Here is a 21,130-nt window from a genome sequence, read left to right on the forward strand (position 1 = left end):
TCATCACATCATGAAAAAAAAAATATTCTTCTTGCAAACTACTGAAAAATAAGTGTGTTTTCGTACACTGCAGGATGTAGTGCAGGACTGATGGCTGATACATGCCGCCATCTCAAGTAGATTCTCTACTTTGATGTGAACATAGACATGTTTTCAGCAGTAGTCTACTCCATCTAAGAAACAAAAATCCTTTCCTTTGAATTTCATGTAAAAGCAAAGTGCCCAGGTCCAGATATCTGCTTCACCAATGTGGTATTCTGTTGATATAAAAGCACATCTTAATGGAGAGACAAGAGCATAACCTGTTAAGCTGGCCTGATGGAACAGACAGACACACAGGTGCTGTTCCTTTCACTGTCAGTTATTGTTGCGCGCGCACGCAGACATACACATGCAGACACACACACACACACACACACACACACACACACACACACACTTAAATCCATTATAGCTTTAGACTTCAAAGCTGATAGTTTGTTTTTCCACATTCCCTGAAAATGGAGAGGGTTGCTCCATGTTTGCTGAGCAAATTTAATACCTTGTACATAATGTGCATTGCTCCCCCTCACATCTAGCGCAAATGCCTCTCAATATTTCTCTCCATTTAGTCCCACCTGGAATTGTGTCTGTGTTTCTCCATTTGCTTGTGATTATGTTTGAGACCGACTGTCATGGGCTTTACGTGTCCTTCTCTTTTCTTTTCCAGGTGGGATTTTTGAGCAAACAGATGGACCTGTTTCACTCGTAAGCGCGGAGGAGCTTGCCTTTAAATTTGCTGTCAATAACATTAACAGAAACAGGACTTTGTTGCCAAACACAACATTAACATATGACATACAGAGGATCAATATCTACGACAGCTTTGAAGCATCGAGAAAAGGTGAGTGACTTGTTTGGTGTTCATTCAAGGATTGTGATCACATTGTGGAGGAAGACAAGAATCTGGTCGGTCAAAAAAACATCTGCACGATTGCTTTGGCTCGCAAACGAAGCCCTATATTTAAGTTCTTGTGAATTCTTATTTAATATAATGTGACAGAACATAACTTGCTTTCTTCTCAATCGTTCCTCTCTAGCTTGTGACCAGCTGTCTTTAGGTGTGGTTGCAATATTTGGGCCCTCACACAGCTCCTCATCGAACGCTGTGCAGTCCATCTGCAATGCACTGGAAGTGCCGCACATCCAGGTGCGGTGGAAACATCACCCGATGGACAACAGGGACACCTTTTACGCAAATTTATACCCGGATTACTCATCGCTAAGCTATGCTATCCTGGACCTGGTGCAGTTTCTCAAATGGAAGACAGCCACTGTTGTATATGACGACAGCACAGGTGAGGAGACTACAATGCTAAAACAATCCACACGTGCAAAGTTTCACTAAAAACAAACTGTCTACCTCATTGTCACTGCATTTTCCTGTGTGGTCAATCAATTCATTTGTGCCGTCTCTTTTCTTCAGGCCTCATAAGGCTACAGGAGCTGATAATGGCCCCGTCTAGGTACAACATCAGACTAAAGATCCGCCAACTTCCTCTTGACACGCAGGACACGAGACCCCTTCTCAAAGAAATGAAGAGGAGTCGGGAGTTCCGCATCATCTTCGACTGCAGTCACCACATGGCTGCACAGATTCTCAAACAGGTCAGCGCGAAGGCCTTCACGGTTTCATCGACCCTCTTATTGTCAGAACTTGGTGTCGCGGGACAAATGAAAGCACGTGGGGTCCTCTTCCACACAGCTGTCTCTCTGGCACCAGTTGATTCTTATTCTGTTGTGAATGAAAACGTAGAGGCTTTCACTTACAAAGATGTTGGCAGTGGCTAAGTGGGAGGAGGGCAACAGCAGAAGGTGCGCCAGTAGTGATTAAGTAGCAGTGAAATTGTGTTGTCAGGGAGTGTGGAGGACGTCCACTTGTGCCACCTGCCTGTTTCAGAGTGTTTTAAACATGTAGATATCAAACCCAAAATTGGCCGGTGTAAATTTTGCAATTTTGAGTGAATAATAACCATAAGCAAAGAGGCAAGTAATGATATGACAGTGAGCTGTGATCACTAGTGATATCCAGCTGCTCATTTTCACATCTGTTGCAACGGACCACCAAACTACATTAATGTATATATTAATAATATAATACCTAACTCTTACAATTAATCATAGGCCTTCACCAATTGCTTTCCTCTATCGTGTTCTCCCTATTTGCTTAATCGGTTTTTACTTCTATACAAAGACTTTTTACGGATGAATTGTTGCCCAATTTGATTTAATTAATATCCATCCCACAAACAGGAATAAGATCCAACATGTTTCATTATCAGCACTGTTTTGATATAAACAAACATCAGTCAACAAATAGCTGTCAGCATGACGCTGAGACGAGTGGAGACTGTGTAGGTGATCTGATGCTCTATAGATGTCAGTAACAGGCTGACATCCCCTCCATTTAGTTGCTGTCAGCTTCAATTAACATGTTTACCAAACGCATCATCTCCTCCCAAGTTATTTAAATAACTCACTCCTCCCAAGTTATTGAGATCTAAGTTGACATTTATTCGCTCATGGCCAGTCTGCACATGTCGCTCCAAGAAATCAGTGTCCACTTGAGAGAAGAGGCGAGAAAAGGTTTTGAGGCAAACATGCTCCAGACAGTTCTCTTCCATGAACAAACTGTCAGGCCACTGTGGTACAAACCAAAGCTCTTCTATTTAAATTTGCTCATGAGAAAGCTCATGTTGCTCAATACTGTAGTGTAATGAGATAATAAAAGGTAGTAACTGAAAGGCTGTGTTGTTGTGGCACACATTGTGCTTATATAAATCTGTGTGCAGATTTAATTTACAAACTGCAGCTTTAAATAAGACAGGACAATATTATCTGTTTATCATCGTCATTTGATAAAGATTAGGCCTAACAATTATTTTATTTGTCTTTATTTATTTTGTGTGTGGTGCTGCACCTGTACCAACCGGTAGCAGAGACAAATCATTGTATCGTGGTCGGTTTTTATGAGTTTGTGTCTTATACCAATCTGTAGCCACTGCATTAAACAAAACATTATTTAACAGCTGTATCAGCTGTATACACCTAACCCATACTAAACCATACTACTGTATGGATGTGATATGATTGCTGTCATTGTTGTATAGCATGGCTCAGGTTAAACCGTAAACATGGGCAAATACCTGAATGCCATAGGACCTTTATTGTCTAATTTGACTGTCAATCATTAAAAAAGAAAAATAAATCAAATTAAAATGAAATTAAAGCCTTAAATACTATTCATGTTGACTTTTTTACTGGTGGAACTTTCCAGAGTCAAGTATTGCCAAATTGGTGGTGTTTTGTAAATGGCTAACACAATTTTCCAGAAAACAATTCTCCTTCACTGCTTTAAATCTCACTGTGATACTATACTAGCGTCGGTATCGGACCAACTCTAATTCAGAAAACCAGCAAATATTTACATTTGAGAAACTGGAACCAGAGAATTTGGGGCATTTTACTTAAAAAAAATTTGGAACAAATATCACCTGCGGTTTGATACGCACCAGCGACAACACTGATCGGCTACTGAGCTACAGTATGTTGCAGATTGCTCAACGACAGCTTTACAAAACGGTTGCACATACCCAAGATAATAAGAGGCAACCAGATGCACTGATTTCACATGCAATGTCTTTGGACTGGTGCAGGTGCATGCATATGAGGGAGAATCTGCCAACTGTATTTTAAAAGGGTTCAAACATCACATCTGAAGTACTGTATTAGGCTCATGGGATATTTCATTTGTCATGCCATGATGCTCAACGATATGTGTAGGGCCCTGTCTTTGTTCTGACAAGCTCACCTGCACTGAACGTACCTCTGTCAGGTTATATTCCCTCTCCGACTGGATGGGAGACTACAGAAAGCATGTCCATGGTTTCTTTACAAAAAAATAATACTCCTTTTGCTCATGATATGTTTTCAGTCTTAATTTTAAAATGTGACCCTGCTGCTGGTGAGAACAGGGACATAGCGAGATTAACTAAAATAAGAGTTTGATGAAGAATAGAAGCGTTGATAGAATTGCATTGCATCACTCTGTAAATTCATCCTGCAGCAGTGGAAGAATCATTTTAATTAATGAAATCTCCTGCCGACAATACAAACATGACATAAAGTTTCAATGTCATGTATTTGGCTTCTTGTCTATTCGGAAGATGGAGAAGTGAATTTGCTTCCACATAAGGATTGCATCTTATTTACATAACCTTGGCTTTTTGTTTTTTGTGGTTTTTTTTCCCCACAACAGATGGGACAATTAAATGGGAAGCACAGCCACCATGGGAATGTGGTGCCTTTGAATGTAGATTGAGTGAAACAAGTGGCAGTGATGGAGTGTTCGGATATGAGACAAAGATTACCGAGCTCTTTTGATTGAAGGCTCTCCTCTCTGCTGGGATAACGTCACATGCCCCCGAGCCATTGCAAACCATTTAAATGCATAGAAAAGCATCAAGTACTGTTGCTATTCTGTAAATTTTCTGGACCACATATGGCGCAGAAATCAGCGATAGCAGAGACTTGCCCACAAAATGAAGCGCATGTTAATCAATATGCTCATTAAAACCTGGATATTTTTTTCTTTGCTGATCAAAGTCATTTTGTGCATCTCTTTAGTATTGTTGGTTCTGAATGTGCTGTTGATGATATAATACCCTGACGTGTCAAATGACCATTCATTCACGCCTCCCTATCCCCATGCCCTGTCTCCGTATCCTTCCAGGCCCAGACCATGGGGATGATGACAGAGTATTACCACTATATCTTCACCACTCTGGTAATGTACCGTGCTTGTTAATGCAAATAGAGTCTCATTTGTTCTCATCTCCCCACCGCTTGAGTTTTTGATGAATAGTGGCTAATTGCCAATGGGCTTTGGATCCAGTCCATTATATCAATTTTGTTTGACAAGCTGGAGGCATAATGGAGTCTTCAGTGTGCTGTAGTAAACACTCTGCTTTATAGTAAAGTCAACAAAAGTCTTTGAGGTGGCAGCATAACAAAGAAAAAAACAAAAAAAAACAGCTTGAGATTCAAAACTGAATGAGACTTCCAAGTTTACAAAATATTAAAATTGGTCCTTTGTGAGCTTTTACGCGATATATAATAAAATGCCATAAATTTTTTAAGTGAGCATTATCACAATGTAAACAAAATGCAGCAACATTAAACCTGAATTTTAACCTGATATTTTTCCTCAGTTCATTGACAGGGCTTTTAATCAACAGACTATATCTACAGCTAAATTGAAGGTATTGATTTCAGACTCTATGAAAGGTTTGTTTACATCGATAAAAATATGAGTACAGCAGGCCTGTATTCTCAGTAATGACATCAATAATGAATTGAGAAACACTAGGTACTTTTCATCTATATGTCAGTCTATTAAATTATAAAGTATATATATATTATTGTTTTCACTATTGTTGTTGTTGTTGTCTTTAGTCTGGTGATATTCCATATTTTTACTATAGTTGGCAAATCCTATGAAAAGACAAAAAATATAATTGATATATAAATTGATCTCACTAACTAACAAGTAGTTTCTGTGTAGACAATAGCCTGTAATTGTCAAAAACACTGCAGCAAAAACTATTGAAAACACAAATATGAGCCACACCTTTGAGCTGGGTGACGTGTTCCTTCATTATGAAAAAACGAGGACACGCCAGTTCATTTTGAGTTGATCCCACATACACTGTATTGTTACAGGAAAAGCTCACTAGAGCAGCTAATATGGATTAATCCACTGCTGGACAATAGTCCCCAACAAACACACTATTTACTCCTGTTTGAGAAACACTTGCGAGAAACTACTGTGCCCAGCATCTTTAGTAAATCATTAAGCCTTCTCTGAAAGTGAAACTCTGTACAGTAGGTGGCCGGTAGGTGCAGTAGGTGCACACTCCTGCTATAAATCCTACCTAAATGAAAGATGTAATGTTTATGTTCATTTTGGAAGATGTAGTTTGTGCTGTTATTGAATTGTACAGTGACAGCAGGTTACATAACCTACCTACCTGTTTCATGCAGTACAGTTCAACAGTTCCATAAACTACATCCTCCAAAACTCTCAAGTTAAATCACCAAAAACTGAAAATTATAACCTTCATGAAGGCAGGACTGTTGTATTAGACTGCATTAGTTTGAGCTGGGGGTTCCTAATGGACTGACAGTTGAATGCATGTCTTCAGTAGGAACAAACGTATTCACACACATTTGCCATGCTTTAAGATTAAACAATTTCCCAGCGTCAGACATATTAACATGTCCTGAGTGTGTTTTGTGTGTGTGTAGCGTAACCTGGGTATGTGACAGTTTCATTCCCATCTTGAGCATTTTAAGTTCTCACTCTGCTAAAATGATCTTGTCAGACTAATGCAAGCAGACCCAGCAGGGAGGCGGTGCCGCTCTTTACTGTGACGCCGGCTATCTGGTGACAAAAACAGACTGAATGGGAATGAATACCAGCATGTTCTGTGCTGTTCCTTTCACTCTCAGTTATTGTCTCTGTTTCTGCCTCCCTCGTGTGCGTGCCCGCACACACACACACACACGCCGTCTCTCTGGACTCGGCCGGTCTGTTGTGATAATGTGATATGACATAGGGGTCCAGGCATGATGTGTGTCATCTTTCACGCTTGACAGCATGGCAATGACATTGTTCTGCCATGCGTCATGTTTGTGTGGCATGTCTATTGCTTTAATAGGGAAATCCAAGACTCCTTTTCTTTATTGCTGGTGCACTAGTTTATTTGTTAAGTGTAACAGTTTCCACACAAATGGAACAGAGAAATATTTACTTGAGGATTTACTTTTAAACTTCAATTTGATTCGATTTTCTGCAACAACAATATTTTTCTCATGAAGGCAGGATATCTTTATAGAATCAGAGTGTGGTATCTCTCTAAAGCTGCAATACACTGACATATTGATAGACAGACCATTAGGAAGATTATACCTGGCGGCTTGATTTGATCCAAAATGATGAATACTTGCATGGTTTATATGGCAATACAATTTCCTCTCGATGGAATCCACTGATGTCTGTGTTTTATCTTCTGAGGTGAGGGAAACGCCGACTTATTAGAGCATGAAAAGGCAACAACAGAGTGGTATAGGGTAATAACTTCCTTGTCCTTTGAAATGAGTCTGTCATAGCTCCTGTCTTGACATAGCTATCTCTGAGAACCTAATGCTGAGAACTTTGTTATGTCTGCCACCTCCAGAGCGCTTCTGTAGGTACTTGGAGATATACGGCGTGTAAAGATTTCTGTGTAATGCTGTTGTAGGATTACATTGCTTTTGTGTTACAGATGTGTGTACAAGGCAGTGCTGCAAAAAAGTGAACTTATAATTGGAACAACTTGCTTTCCTGACATTCCAAAAAATGCCCTGAAATGAGATGAGGATGTCATAAAAGATGAATTGTATTTTACAAACAATTCTGCCCCAGTTAGTTTGTATTCTTAGCTTCAAAGCTAAGAAACTTGTAACCTGATCTACTTTCTGAGTGTTTCTGAATGTCATATAGAACAATAGTGATTGACTTTGATCTGTTCATAAAAGAGAGTACTGTACCACATTCTAGTGGGAAAGAAAAAAAAGAAATATTTCAGTGACTGGCGGCGACCGTTCTTTAGTAAGTGTCTTACACGCTCTCGTTCCCCCAGCACTAACCCCACAGGGTGCTAATGAAATATCTATGTTCATCCAAATGTCTTTTCCAAGCCCCCTGGCCCATTCCGACACGACATGTGTCAACATGTGACTTCACACTTCAGCTACAATGGCTGCCCCAGAAATTACAGCGGCTCAAATTGAATTGCTTTTTGCTTAGAAGTCGCCAAGGGAACGCAAGTGTTGAATTATTAATATGATCCAACAGAATGGGTGTTTTTTTTCCCCTTGTTCTTAAATGTTTCTTAGCTACAAACAATAATTAGAAACTTCCCAAATAAGAAATTTGAACCTATAGAGATTTTGTATGATTGAACATGATTAAGAAAGACAAAATATATAACACAAGCTTGTAGTTTGTTCAGTATAATTCATTATTATGTAGGTACAAAAACAATAACAATTTGTCAATGCTAAAAGGATTTGCCAGCAGAAAAGTGACTCCACCAGCAGAGCCTTTTTAGATTTAATTTATTACACACACACCGCTTCAGACACCACAGTTAAATCTCCTGATTTGACATTGAAAACTGTATTTCTCCTTCCTTTCACTCCATTTGGTCTTAATATAGCATCTCTTTAATCAGCTGCTGCGTCATTCTCTTTTTATGTGAGGAGAAAGCATACAGGATAAATACTTAAAACAAAGATCCTCAGTGCTGGCAGACTAAATAACAATCCATCCCTCATTACTGCTGTGTCTCAAAAAAAAAAGGACTTGATGGCCATTGACCTGGAGCCATATCGCTTCTGCGGTGTCAACATGACCGGCTTTCGTATCCTCAACGTGGATAATCCCCAGGTTGCAACCATCGTAGAGAAATGGTCGATGGAAAGGCAGATACCGCCTAAACCGGATTCTGGCCTGCTGGAGGGCATCATGACGGTATGTTTTATTTCTTCTGTGTTGTTCCAGTTACAGTCAGCTGTCAAAATGTTAACACAAAGACCCCGCATCTGTCCATCAGTCTTATCTGTGGCTTTTGCCCATGGAAAGAAATGGTTTTAACAAACTATCTTGCCTCAGAAATTATCAGTGTACATGGCAACCACTATATTAGGTACATCGTCTGATTTACCCAAACAGCTCTCTCTTTGAGGCTGCAGCTCATGTATGAATAAAAGATAAATACTTTATTATGCATGTAAACAGATTTGAGTGATTTTGCTACAGTTCGATTTAATGTTAAATGGGAAAGGTGCATATTTTAAGTGATTTTAAAAAAGGTATGACCATTGGTACCACACTGAGTGGTTCCAGCATCTTATAAACATCCAATCTGCCATTCAATTTATGTCAATATATGCTATTTATCCAGTGGCTCTTCTCGGGGAAAAAAATGTCTTTCTGATTTGAGAGGTTAATAGACAAAAATCAGCCAAGCTTACAAAGAGGTATGCAGGGTTTGTAAATGACAACTCATTAAGGCACTTAAGAATAGAAGGGGCCTCAGAGAGGACAACTTTTCTATAGCTTCGAACCCATGGAGTGCAATTTTCACTGCAATTATCTACAGCTGCAGTGAGCCAAGATCTCTGAACCTGAACAACGGAACAGGAAGAAACTGCCGCCTGGTCAGAAATTGTGGTTCTGTTCTGGCATGCTGAAGGCAGGGTCAGATATTGGCAAGAACAGGACATGTCCAGTCCAGTCCATGGAGTGATCATTTATGCTTTCAACAGTACAGACAGGGGTGATGTAATGGTGTGGAGAACATTCATTAAGCCCTTTCACACCAATTATCCTTTGAATGTGCCGGTCTGTCTAAACATTGTTTCTGACCAGGGGCATCCCTTTACAGCCATTCTTTTTTCAAATGGGTAGTTTATTGTGGATAATGCACCATTGTCTCAGTATGTTTCCATGAAAATGAAAGCAAATTTGGCTTACTCCAGTGTGCCAGAAACTGATCCCATTTGTCTCACACTGGCATACATTAACTGCTGATAGAAGATGTAGGTCGTTTATATGTTACTAAATGTTGACCAAATTTATCTAGCAGGTTTAATCTTTTTCATATATCCACTAATGAGCAAATCCAAATCATGTGCAGTTGCCAATGATTTGATTTTACAAATGTGTAATCCCATTCATCATCTGATGTAAATTAATAATGAAGCAAATGTGTTAAAAGTAATTCTGTTTTGACTTTTCCTTGTTCACATTTGTGTATTTGTGCCATCACCGAAATCTACCCAAAACAGAAACTCACACGAGTCCAAATGACTCATGTCCAAAGGTCAGTAAAGTAAACTGGACATGAGCAGGGCTACATTTTGAATGATCAGTGAGAAGCACAGAAGATGCTGACTTACAAAATTAAAAGTCTTTAATTGTGTATGTAAACTCTTAAATTTATTTACCTGAAAGATTTAACAACTGGCCTTGAAAGAGTGTGAAACCTTCATGTACTTGAATAAAGGATTAATAGTTACTATATTCATTATATAATTGATTTTAAAAATGTAATGTCGGCACAAAACATTCCTCCAAAAGCTGAGGAAATCACAATAAATAATAAAGTTATGAGTGTCAAAGGGATGCTATTAGGAAGAATTTTTTTTCTTTTCATTTTGGATCTTTGGATCTTCCCATATCAGTGTGAACATTAGATTGATGAAGACCCAACTGTTTACGTATTTCCACAGCCATCAGCTGAAATAATGTTCACCCCTTATTCCAGACAGATGCAGCTCTGACCTATGATGCAGTCCACATTGTATCCGTCTCATACCAGCACGCTCCGCAGATGACGGTAAACTCGCTGCAGTGCCACCGCCATAAACCCTGGAGATTTGGAGGGCGCTTCATGAGTTTCATCAAAGAGGTGATGGGACACCTGTGGCCTGTTGCTATTTGATTTAAGTGTTATTTATTTTACTGATTGAGTGGTGAGCATGACAATGGGAGTGGAGTGAGGACAGTGTAGTCATTTGGGACTTAGATATTTACCCAGCAAATCAATAATATCCACATACAAAGAAAACCAAGCCTTGATAGACACATCAAAGCAGTGTTGTTGTCAGCCTTATAAATTCCCTGTATTCATAACCTATTTTCCAGAAAGCATGTACTGTAACCCTTTGAAAGCACAACTTGTGTAATCGTTTCTTATTTCATCTAACATGAGAGTCTGACAGTGCCTCAGAATACACAAACAAGTCTGTGCAAAATGGCAGATGAAGGTTGTGCAGAGATGATACTTTTTGTATCTTGATTTGTTCAAACAACTAAATCATTTGTATTTGTCTTGGGTGTGGTTTAGAATTGGCAGGAATTCCATTTGTTTTTTTTCCCCTCTTATAATCACGCGGATTACTGTATTTCACAGAGGCTTTGCCCTCTAACCAGGATACCTCATCTGTGGGAACTGCCCAATAAATTTGCATATACCCACAGAGCAGTGGGAATGATAGAAACAGGAGGCTGTGCATATAAAAGGACAGAGAGGGAGAGCACGGTACCCATCCCATCCACAGCATGACAGCATCCCTCTCCATCAAGATACCGCCATGTGTCTGTGTGGTAAAACTGCTCAGGCCCCAGGGCCAGAGTCAGAGCAGGCTGCCATCATGCCTAGGCTGGCCAGCATCAAATGTCACAAATGTGGATGTGACCGTGAATGGTTGTCCGTCTCTATGTGTCAAGCCTTGTGATTGACTGGTGGCCTGTCCCGGGTGTAGCACACCTCTCGCCGAATGTCAGCTCGGATAGGCTCCAGCGCCAACGCAACGCTACCTAATAGAAGGGTGGATACTCTTGTCATCACCTGGCTGGCACTTTGCCTCCAATTGAAGAGGGAACGGAGCAGTGGTTACGCAGTCTCTCTCACATACTATTGGTCCACTGGCCTTTGCCTTCAATCCAGGTGTAGAGAAAGGGAAGAGTGGACAGGTGTTTGTGGCCCATCCACTTAACTTTAGAGAATGCAAGGTGACCCTAAACTTATGGTACAATATTAGCTGGCACTCCCCTTCCAGTGTTGGGTACCAGGATACAGGGAGTTAAGTCTGGGATAACTGCTGTCCTTGCTTGCAGCCTAGTTCGGTGGTAAGCAGGGGGCAGAATCAGGGCTCACAAGGAGAAAAAGAATAACCTTTTTATCCCCTAATGCATCACTTTGGAAAGAAAGCGTGATTAAGCGGGAAGTTCGACTCGGCTCCTCCGGGTTGTTTCTTCACCAGCAGGCAATGTCCTTGAGAGAGCAAAGCTTAACCTTTCATAATGGCACTAGACTTTCTCTTCAACGATATTCAAAGACAGTGTTTGAAATTGCCATCGCCCAAATCCTCAGGTCAATTTAGTGAATAGAAAGTGATCTACCATTTTTGTGTTGGCATGCAAATGTAGGTGGAGTGGGATGGATGTTTCCAACTTGTTTCAGGTTTCCCCTCATTCTCCCTGCTCATGTGATCAAGACATGTGAGGATTAAAGTGCTGGCGCTTGTGTTTTCAGAGCAGTGCACTAAGACCAACGAGGTGTTGAGTTTGCCCACAATCATCTGCAGTTTTATTAAGTGTGTGTCTTCTGACCTTCTGCTAAAGAAGTCTCACTTGGGCAATCCGGTGCGACACGCTGACCTGACTTTTGTCAGCATCACATAATGGAGTGTAGTTATCATATATTTCCTCTTACCCTATAGTGGCCAGTGATATATGGAGGAGTTTGTGCGTAGTAGAAGAATTATCATTGTAACCCTGTCTATATGATATAGCATTGAGCAATACTGCTGTTTCTGACGACTTAGTAAATAAGGAAGAGGATCAGTGCTGACCTGAAGGGGGTGGTGGGGGGCAGCGTCTTTAGGGATGAGGTATTCTGGATCCGATTATCAGTTTGTGGTTCAGTAAAAACAAGGAGTCCAGCCAACAGTATAGACCCCTTGAATGTTAGAGTACTCTGTGTAAATGGAATCAGAGTTACAATATGTAACCATGCATTTATAATGACAAATCAACAATGAACGATTTGGAAGAAAATGTCATTTTTGTCCTTGCACTCATGAAACGACTGTTTTCTAACCATTCCCACAACCCCCGGAATTTACTGTGTAATGTACTGTGTGCTCTGAAATCTGATGCCCCATATTATATTGTTACTCAGCTCCACATCCCCGACTGGCACAAGATCCATGAAATACTATTGTTCGTGTCCGAGTTGCAGGAACAATATCTGCTTCTCTGCCAAATGCGCAAACACAATTACGCTTAGGCTTACGCCATTACAATGCACAACAAACAATGTCCGTGTGAGCGTGTGTGTGGTCAGTTGAAACAATGAGCATTGTTGGCCATTCTAAGAATATGTGCCATTAGGAGTTATGTTAGCGACTTGCAGTGATCATGACAAAAGCAACTCAAGTATTATTACAGGGTTGTTTTTATTCAAACTGTAGCGTTTGGTTATAAAGACACTTACTCAGACCTGATTTATGCTTGCTACAAGACAAGAGTCAGACATATTCTGAAGGTCGAATTGGCCCTTTGCATGTGATGTGGCTGAGGCATTTATGTCACTCTTTGAATTAAAGCTGTTTGAACACGTCACCCATCTCAGTGGTGTTAAGACTAGACGAAATGAGGTATGAGGTGGAAAAGGAGAGTGACACAAATTTCTCCTTGAAGCTTCGATCTTCTCGCAGCAAGTTCTGACAAGGTACAGGGACGACGGAGTGAGCTATTGCCCGTAGGGTTGGATTTTAAATGTCAGAAAACTGCTGCTGCTTGACACACAGTGATTGATTAGTCTGTTGTTCCAAGACCCATTAAAAAATCAAGTGTCGACATCACAGAATGTGACTGAATGAAAAAGACATTAATGGAAAATGAAAAATCTGTTTTCGCATAGATATAGATAAAACACATAGATTTGACTAAAATAAAATAAATCTTAGCATAGTATTCTATAAAAGAGGATTCCCCATAGATGGCTGGGCATGCAGTGCACATGCCAAGACTGAAATAAAACAGACACTAACAACGACAAAAGAAGAAATAGTTGATAGATAGCTACTTCTTTTAGAAAAGTGTGAGAGGACTGTCATGTTTGCTTATGCACACATCTGTGGAGGTGTCGGGTATCAGGGAATAGTAATAGGGGGCAGTTATGTGTTTTTCCCCCTCATGGGGAATCAAGCAAAAGGAGATGGTTGTTAATTAACTCTATAGTCTGGAGGGAAAACGCTTTGGAGGCGTTGAGATGTAAAATGTAATTAAAAAAAAAGAGAAGAAAATGCCGCTCGTACAGTTTACGTTTGTACTTTTGGTCTGTGGGCACTCGTGCATGTGTGGGTGTGAATTTTCTGTCCGTGAAGGATAGAGGGTGTTGTGGTGTGTTTTGGTGACATCACTCGTACATTTCTCTGTGATTATTTCCTCGTTATTCTCACATATTGTAATTTGCACCAAATATTTTGTTCCAAACATAAACAAACAGAGCAACTGCTGTGACAAAAAGGTTCACAATATAATGCAATATGCTACAACAATTGTGAAATATACTCTTCAAAAAGATAGGCTAGTATGTATTGCAGGATAATTGTACTGATTAGATGAGGTTGTACAGGTGTTTAGATTTTTAGGTGCAGGATTCTGCATCACGACAATAAGGTTGATAATGTGGGATTTGTTTTATGAATATGGGTATAAATATGTAGATATATTATCTTTCAGTCCCACTGGGATGGATTGACGGGGAGACTTTCATTCAACAAGACAACTGGTCTACGTACAGACTTCGACCTGGACATCATCAGTCTAAAGGAGGATGGACTTGAAAAGGTAACTTTTGTACTATCTTTTCTTTCAATGCATCCTTTGCTGAGACGGAATTAAAAAATAAAAAAAATCAACAGCAATGCGTATCACTGCATGCAGTGCATTAAAAAGTAGAACTTCTGAGATGATTATAGCATGAAAAGAAGTTAATGGATTATTGATTTCAGAAATATGTTTCAGATTTTCCTCTTGGTGTGCAAGAGATAATGCAAATTTGACAGTATCATTTACCTCCTAACAAGGAAGCAAATTGGCTGTTTCAACATAAGCATAAGTTAGTGGATCATAAAGCAAATTGGATTAGGGTACACATTAGGGTGTTAATTGCAGCCTCTCTTAATGATAATTTGAGGTGATGCCCAAAATGCTGTTTGGTGGTAATGAGCTGTATAAACATGTTTTACAAAAAAAGGGAAAAAATGAACTAAATGGTTGGTAATGTAGAACTTATTTTATTATACTGGAAGGCAAAGTACCCTCTGGACTATAACAGCTTTTCTCTACTAGAGGGCTTTCATACATTATGAATACATCAAATAGGGATAAGTCCCATTATGACTTCCTCAAGTACTCCCTAAAGGCTCAAGACCATATAATAGCTGGGGCTTTTCAGCATGTAACCCTTCTGTTCCAGAATGGAGCTTGTAACACTGCTGCTTTGAAATGATTCTTCTTCTGCCTTTTACTGGCATCTTGTCCTGCGCGTGGTCAATTAAGCTGAAGCACAGTCATCTTGCAAAAAAATATTTGATGGCATATTAGCATCATCTCATTGTGTCTCTGACAAATCCTGCGCTCGAGCATGCTCGCATTGATCCTGCAGATCCTTTTTTTTTTTTTTTTTTTTTTTTTTTTTTTTTTTTTTTTTTTGTATATCCGTGGAATCGGCTTTAACTGTATGAGCCTGTTAAGATGTGGACTTTTCTCAACTAATCCACTGTAATTGAATATTAGCCCAAGTTTGAGCTTTTGCTGGAATTATGAACAGGTTCTCAGAGTGCCACTTTCACTCAGCGTCGGCATGCTCAGGAGGGTGAAATAAATGTAATGCTCTCCATGTGGTTGCGTGAGTAAGTAACTTTTGAATCAAGTCTTTTGCTAATCATGTTTAATGAATTGAGCTAATTGTAATTGGGTACAATTAGAAAGAATTTTGCAAAGCAGAGTGCATTCACAGATATTTTTAAATCTCTCTCCTGGAGTTCTTTTTGGTTGTGTGGCAAGCTGTAACTAATGTGCTTTTCAAATTAGAGCATACGCCTCTCTCTGGATCAGGCAGGGAGGACGTTAACAGACGTTTTTCATCCTTTTTCTTTTTTTTTTGTTGGGCGTTGTACGTCTTTAGATGGATCCACCTCAAGCACAAAGCCCTCGTGAATATTAAAAGCTGTGTCTGTAGTAATAGAGAGAGCAGGAAAGATGGAAGGAGGGCTTGGTAGAGGGGCTTGCTTGCAAACAGAGATTGTTACAGATGGCCACAGGACTATTTGTGCTAATGATATGTTCCAGAGTGTGTCCCTACAATATGCAGAGCTTTGTTGCCTGAGGGCCTCTCACATGTATAACTCCTTTTATTTGTTCAAATCTCTTAGCCTATCTTACTGAGACTGCAGAGCAAAATTACTTTCACAATGTAATCCGACCGGCAACCCTACGCTGGTGCCATCATTCAAATTAACTGCAACCTTCTCGCGATATTTGTTATTTTATAATAGCGTCTCTGTTTGTTTTAGCGTCATTGTTTAGCCTTATTTCTTTTTAATACACATTTACACATATCTGAGACAACACCAATACAGCATCACATCAGACAGCATATTTCTATTTATATACTTTAATGTAATATTAATAGTCTAACATAATCTGTTATCTTTATTTTACAAATTTCTTGTGTCTATTTTCATAATTGTTGGTATTGTTTCTGTATTTGTCAGTATCTTATAACCTACTGGCAATCTACAGTTTTACTAAGTCTTGTTTTATTATATAGTTCATCAAATGAGTCCAGTTTCTTTGATTTGCCCATCGTGCTTGATTTCTCTCAAGACATACACCTAACTACGCTGTGCTTTCCAAAACACCTTGTTCTGCTGATATAAAGGTGACTCATCTGATGCCGCCAGAGGTGTGTTCAGCCTGGCACTAATCTGGTAGACTGGTTGGCAGGGGAGTCTGCTGGGGTCACAACAGCCAACCAACAGACACAGAACACTTAGCTACACACTTTTCATCTTCCACAGGTGGGGAAGTGGAGTGCGTCGGGAGGTCTTAACATCACAGAAGTGCCGAAGCGAAAAGGGATGAACATCACCGATTCCCTGGCCAACCGCTCCCTCGTCATCACCACCATCCTGGTAGGTCACCTGTGTAGCCTGGAGTAAAAGATGTCCTAAAAGTTGCCCTATTAATAATACCCTGAAATTCCAGCTTTAGAATAAGGTCTTATGTTTATATCTTTCTAGCATCAGCCATGTTTTACTCTAAATTTACTGCAACATTAAAAAGAGATGTGTTCAGTTTTCTTTGTGACTGACACGTAATATATTTGCTAGATCTAAACACAGCACAGAAATCATAGATTACGCATCAGATCTTGTGCCCTAATTGACTGTTTGCAAAACCCTCCACCATACAGCCCTTATGCAATGACTAGGCACAGAAAACCTGTCAAACATTTGATTCCCCACACGTTGAAGGTATATGCATAGGGTTGTAGTAAAAGTGATATAGAAAAAATATTTTGAGGTTTTCCAAAACCAAAAACACAATAGGAAGAATGGATCGAACAGTGTGTTTATCTGCTCCAATACAAGCTGCAGATGTTAGCATGCTTGGTTAGCAAGCTTCCTTATATTTAAGGTCGTCATAATATTCGAAGTCTGTTGTCCCTGTTAAGATGCATTTGCCCTTACCTTAACCTGAAGCTAACCTTACCCTAACCAGTCATCTTTGCCTCCTCTCAAGCCTTGGAATCTAATTTCTTCTGTAAGCTAACCCAGCATTACTTCTGGGGCCAAGGAGCCTCGATTTGAGGAAGTTTAAACCCAAGCATATCCACAATGTATAACCAAAAACAGCTTTTCATTGCAATCCTACACTCTTTAATTTGATTTCTTTTACATGAATCATCATGGTGTAACATACAGTATGGAACAATCAATTCAATATTTAACCAGCCTTTTACAGGGATCCTGATTGGCCTGAAGAATTAATCGGAATATTAGCATAATCACAATATGGATAAGTGCAATAACCAAAGGGAGCTACAATGTTTTGATAAAAAGTAAAATGTGTCTTAACATGCCATTATAGAGGGAACATTGTGGTGTTTTAGAGATGCCCCGGCCTACAAATCATAGTCTGCACATGTAAGGGAACATGCTTCTTTGGTACAGACCCCAGCAAAAATCACATCATCATAATTTAGAATTTTTTTTTTTTTTTTTTTTCCAGTGAAAATAAAATGCAAAAATTCCCACTAAAATCATGACTCATCACATTCGCAATACATGCCAAAATATGCTATTTTTTTTTTTGCACATCTCTCAGCCCTAGTTCCTGATTTAAAATGAGTCAGCTGGACACATTAAAAAGTCAGAGATGGGGACAGCAGTTTAAATAACTCACGTTAGATTAATTGGCTACCTAGCAACAGCTCCAGGTTTCTTTTCAGCTTGAAATGGCCTCCCTTTGTTTTAAAAACCAACCAAGAATTTCAAGTGGTAAACCTCCCATTGCTATCATTACAACTGCATATGTGCAGGAACAGAAAGCTTGACAGGCTTAGCAGCAGTGTCTAAGTTAGTGAATGTTTAATTATCAGTGACCCATGTGAGATTTTAAAGTTTGCTACATCATGACCATGTTCAGTGAAAAGACCTAGAGCAAAATAAAAAAATGTAAAAAAGAACTAGGTAGTGATATACAATGAACTATTGCTGAGAATGGAATTAATTACATGTTCAGATGTTCAGGACGAACTGGGTGACCCCTCCCCCAGCTTCACATCCCATTCATTTGTACATCCCCAGTTGTATGTACTTAAAACCGTCACTGGATGTTGGGCTCTTTGTGGAGCTATCAGGGAGGTGCTGACACAGATGTCCCCCTCGATGCACCTTTTCAGGACAGATATACAGGCTATAACAATAAACACTATCATTATGCCTATGTTGGATCACAGAGCTGTAATTATGACAAGTGAGGTCAAGGCAGGACATAATTAATGCCTATCAGGTGCGATCCATGTTAATTCTGTCTCAAAGAGAAGAAATGGAAGAAGGATTTAAGTGGTGTATTGTTGAACTACTGTACAAGGAAGTGGCAGAGTTTTCTGATTTAATGTTGAAATTAGAGCTGTGTTAAGACATGTTCCTCACCGAGCAGTTCAAGTGTTTCAAGTTAATTTTAAGTTTTCCAAAATTTCAAAAAGGCATTTGAATATTTCTGACATGCTCCTGGATTTGCTATTTCGCTGGGAATCATTAGTTTAAGATCATAAAGCTGCCTACTTGCTGAAGAGTGTATTTCAGCTTTAATATCAATCTCTCCTCTTAGCGTAATGACATTGCATCAAACTGATTCCAGTGATGCATGAACAAGACGTCTGACAGCTTTATAGTGATAACTTTGTCGAAGAGATTAAGGCACTTAATGTGTTTTCCCGCTTACATTAATTGTTTGCACTCCATTGCCTGTAATGTCTCTGCACAGGCCGACCTCCCTCCTCTTTCTGTTATGCACGCCCATGCTGCGACTGTGAGGGTAGAACTGGTATAAACACTTTGATTTGACTTCAAACCTTGGGGAATAACAAGAATTGGAGGGCTAGAAACAGATGGTAATGACTTTTTCCCTTAACATGCAAACTTTTTGATCAAGTTAATTGGACAACTTGAGCAAAGTTTGTGGCTAAGCAGTTACTCTCTAAATGCATTGTCATCAAGTATTCATAACTTATTATTTATTTAAGAGGCCATCCTAATTGTAATGTCCAAATGGTTTCATATTTTAATGGCAAACAATTAAAGATGTTTATCATTTCCTGTATGTTTTTTTTCATAGGCATTTTTATTTTTCTAAAATTTATGGAATAAATTATGCCCTGCTTCATGTTAGGTTTGGTTTACAGTGCTGTTTACATGCAACTAGCCTCAACAAAAACAAGCACAACAACTGTGTCCCCATGCCACCAGCACGTGATGCTGTATTTCTGTTGCTCCCACCTCCATCCTCACCACCTCCACTTCCCCCTAAGAAGAACAATTTCCTCGGGGAATAAAGAGTGCAGTGACTGCCTATTTTCTCCTCTTTTCTCCTCTTTGACTGTACTGTTTAAAAAAAAAAAGGAAAAAGAAGAAGAAGAAGAAAAAAAAAAAAAAAAAAAAAAAAAAAAGCACAGGGTCACCTTCACTAGAGAATCAATTACTCTGCTTCTGAGCTCAGTTTGTAAATTATACATCTGGCTATTTGAGGCAATAAATTGTATTATAGCCATTGCATAAATGGACCAACATGTTTTGAAGTGCACAGCGGGATATGCAAGTCTATCTGGCAGGGAAATGGTAACAGGCACTAAATAAAGGAAATCATTTATGAGCTATTCGGTGTTAGTCATTGTCACTGCAGGCATCAGCTCAGTTGCTCTCCCTTGGAGGTTGGTGACAATTGATGAAGGCAACGTTGTGGGCATGTTCCATTTCACTGCTGCATTCTGTTCCTAATCAAGCTTTTATACAGCTCAAATTATGAGCAAGCCAGACAGGATATTACAGGCCAGTAAAGAGTGTCAGCCACCTGACCATAAAATGAACCGACCTGTGCACCAGCTATATAGGTCAACACACAGCAGTGTGGGGGAGTGTGGCAGGTTTAGTTAGCTCAACACTGCAAGCACATTGATAGTATAAACATTCCTTCTGTGTGCATTACCATCACTATAGAAAACGCCGGTTGCAGCTTTGCAATTTAAAAGACATTTACTTACATTAGAGTCTTAAAGTAGCTCAGGTCTCCTGTTGCTTATACATCAGTGTAAGAAAAACCTCAGCATTCTTTCATATTTTAACACTCCCTGTAGCCGCACACTGAACCAGAATCTGCTGTCACTGCCAGTTAAACGCAACAGCGGCTCATCAGCTCAGATCACTTTGCTTCAATTAGGTGCATGTGCTGAAACAAATTGAAAAAGCTGACCTCACCATTGCTTTTCATTTGATCTTTTGGGTCTGTGCAGGAGGAGCCATATGTCATGCTTAAGAAGTCTGACAAGGCGCTGGTTGGGAACGACCGTTTCGAAGGATTTTGCATCGACTTGTTAAAAGAGCTCTCCAACATCCTGGGCTTCACCTATGAGATCCGTCTGGTGCCTGATGGGAAATACGGCTCTCAAGATGACAAGGGCCAGTGGAACGGCATGATCAGGGAACTTATAGAACATGTAAGTTGGACTTCATATTGTCTCCTTCACATTTTTTTCCTTATAGGAATAGTTCGACATTAGAGGAAATGTGCTAATCTGCTTTTTTTCAGAGAGTTAGATTGATGCCAGTCACTGTGGCTGGAACAAGCAGCCTGCTAGCTTAGCCTAGCAGTTGCCAGGCAACTAGAGAAAAAGTTACAGGC

The 21,130-nt window shown here is 39.7% G+C and overlaps 1 protein-coding gene across 1 annotated transcript in view; it reads left to right on the forward strand.

Annotated features, from left to right (window-relative positions):
* grik3 (glutamate ionotropic receptor kainate type subunit 3) overlaps nucleotides 1-21,130 on the forward strand; it is a 92,218-nt gene that overhangs the window by 49,602 nt on the left and 21,486 nt on the right. Inside the window, exons 2-10 of the mRNA XM_022764229.1 lie at nucleotides 710-883; nucleotides 1,080-1,337; nucleotides 1,466-1,647; nucleotides 4,772-4,825; nucleotides 8,444-8,614; nucleotides 10,413-10,556; nucleotides 14,402-14,509; nucleotides 16,747-16,860; nucleotides 20,742-20,945. Coding sequence (XP_022619950.1) covers nucleotides 710-883; nucleotides 1,080-1,337; nucleotides 1,466-1,647; nucleotides 4,772-4,825; nucleotides 8,444-8,614; nucleotides 10,413-10,556; nucleotides 14,402-14,509; nucleotides 16,747-16,860; nucleotides 20,742-20,945 — 1,409 coding nt within the window. The remainder of the gene's footprint in view (nucleotides 1-709; nucleotides 884-1,079; nucleotides 1,338-1,465; nucleotides 1,648-4,771; nucleotides 4,826-8,443; nucleotides 8,615-10,412; nucleotides 10,557-14,401; nucleotides 14,510-16,746; nucleotides 16,861-20,741; nucleotides 20,946-21,130) is intronic.

This window comes from Seriola dumerili, unplaced genomic scaffold (assembly GCF_002260705.1).
Source record: "Seriola dumerili isolate Sdu_G_001 unplaced genomic scaffold, Sdu_1.0 BDQW01000533.1, whole genome shotgun sequence".
In the NCBI taxonomy this organism is placed as follows: domain Eukaryota; kingdom Metazoa; phylum Chordata; class Actinopteri; order Carangiformes; family Carangidae; genus Seriola; species Seriola dumerili.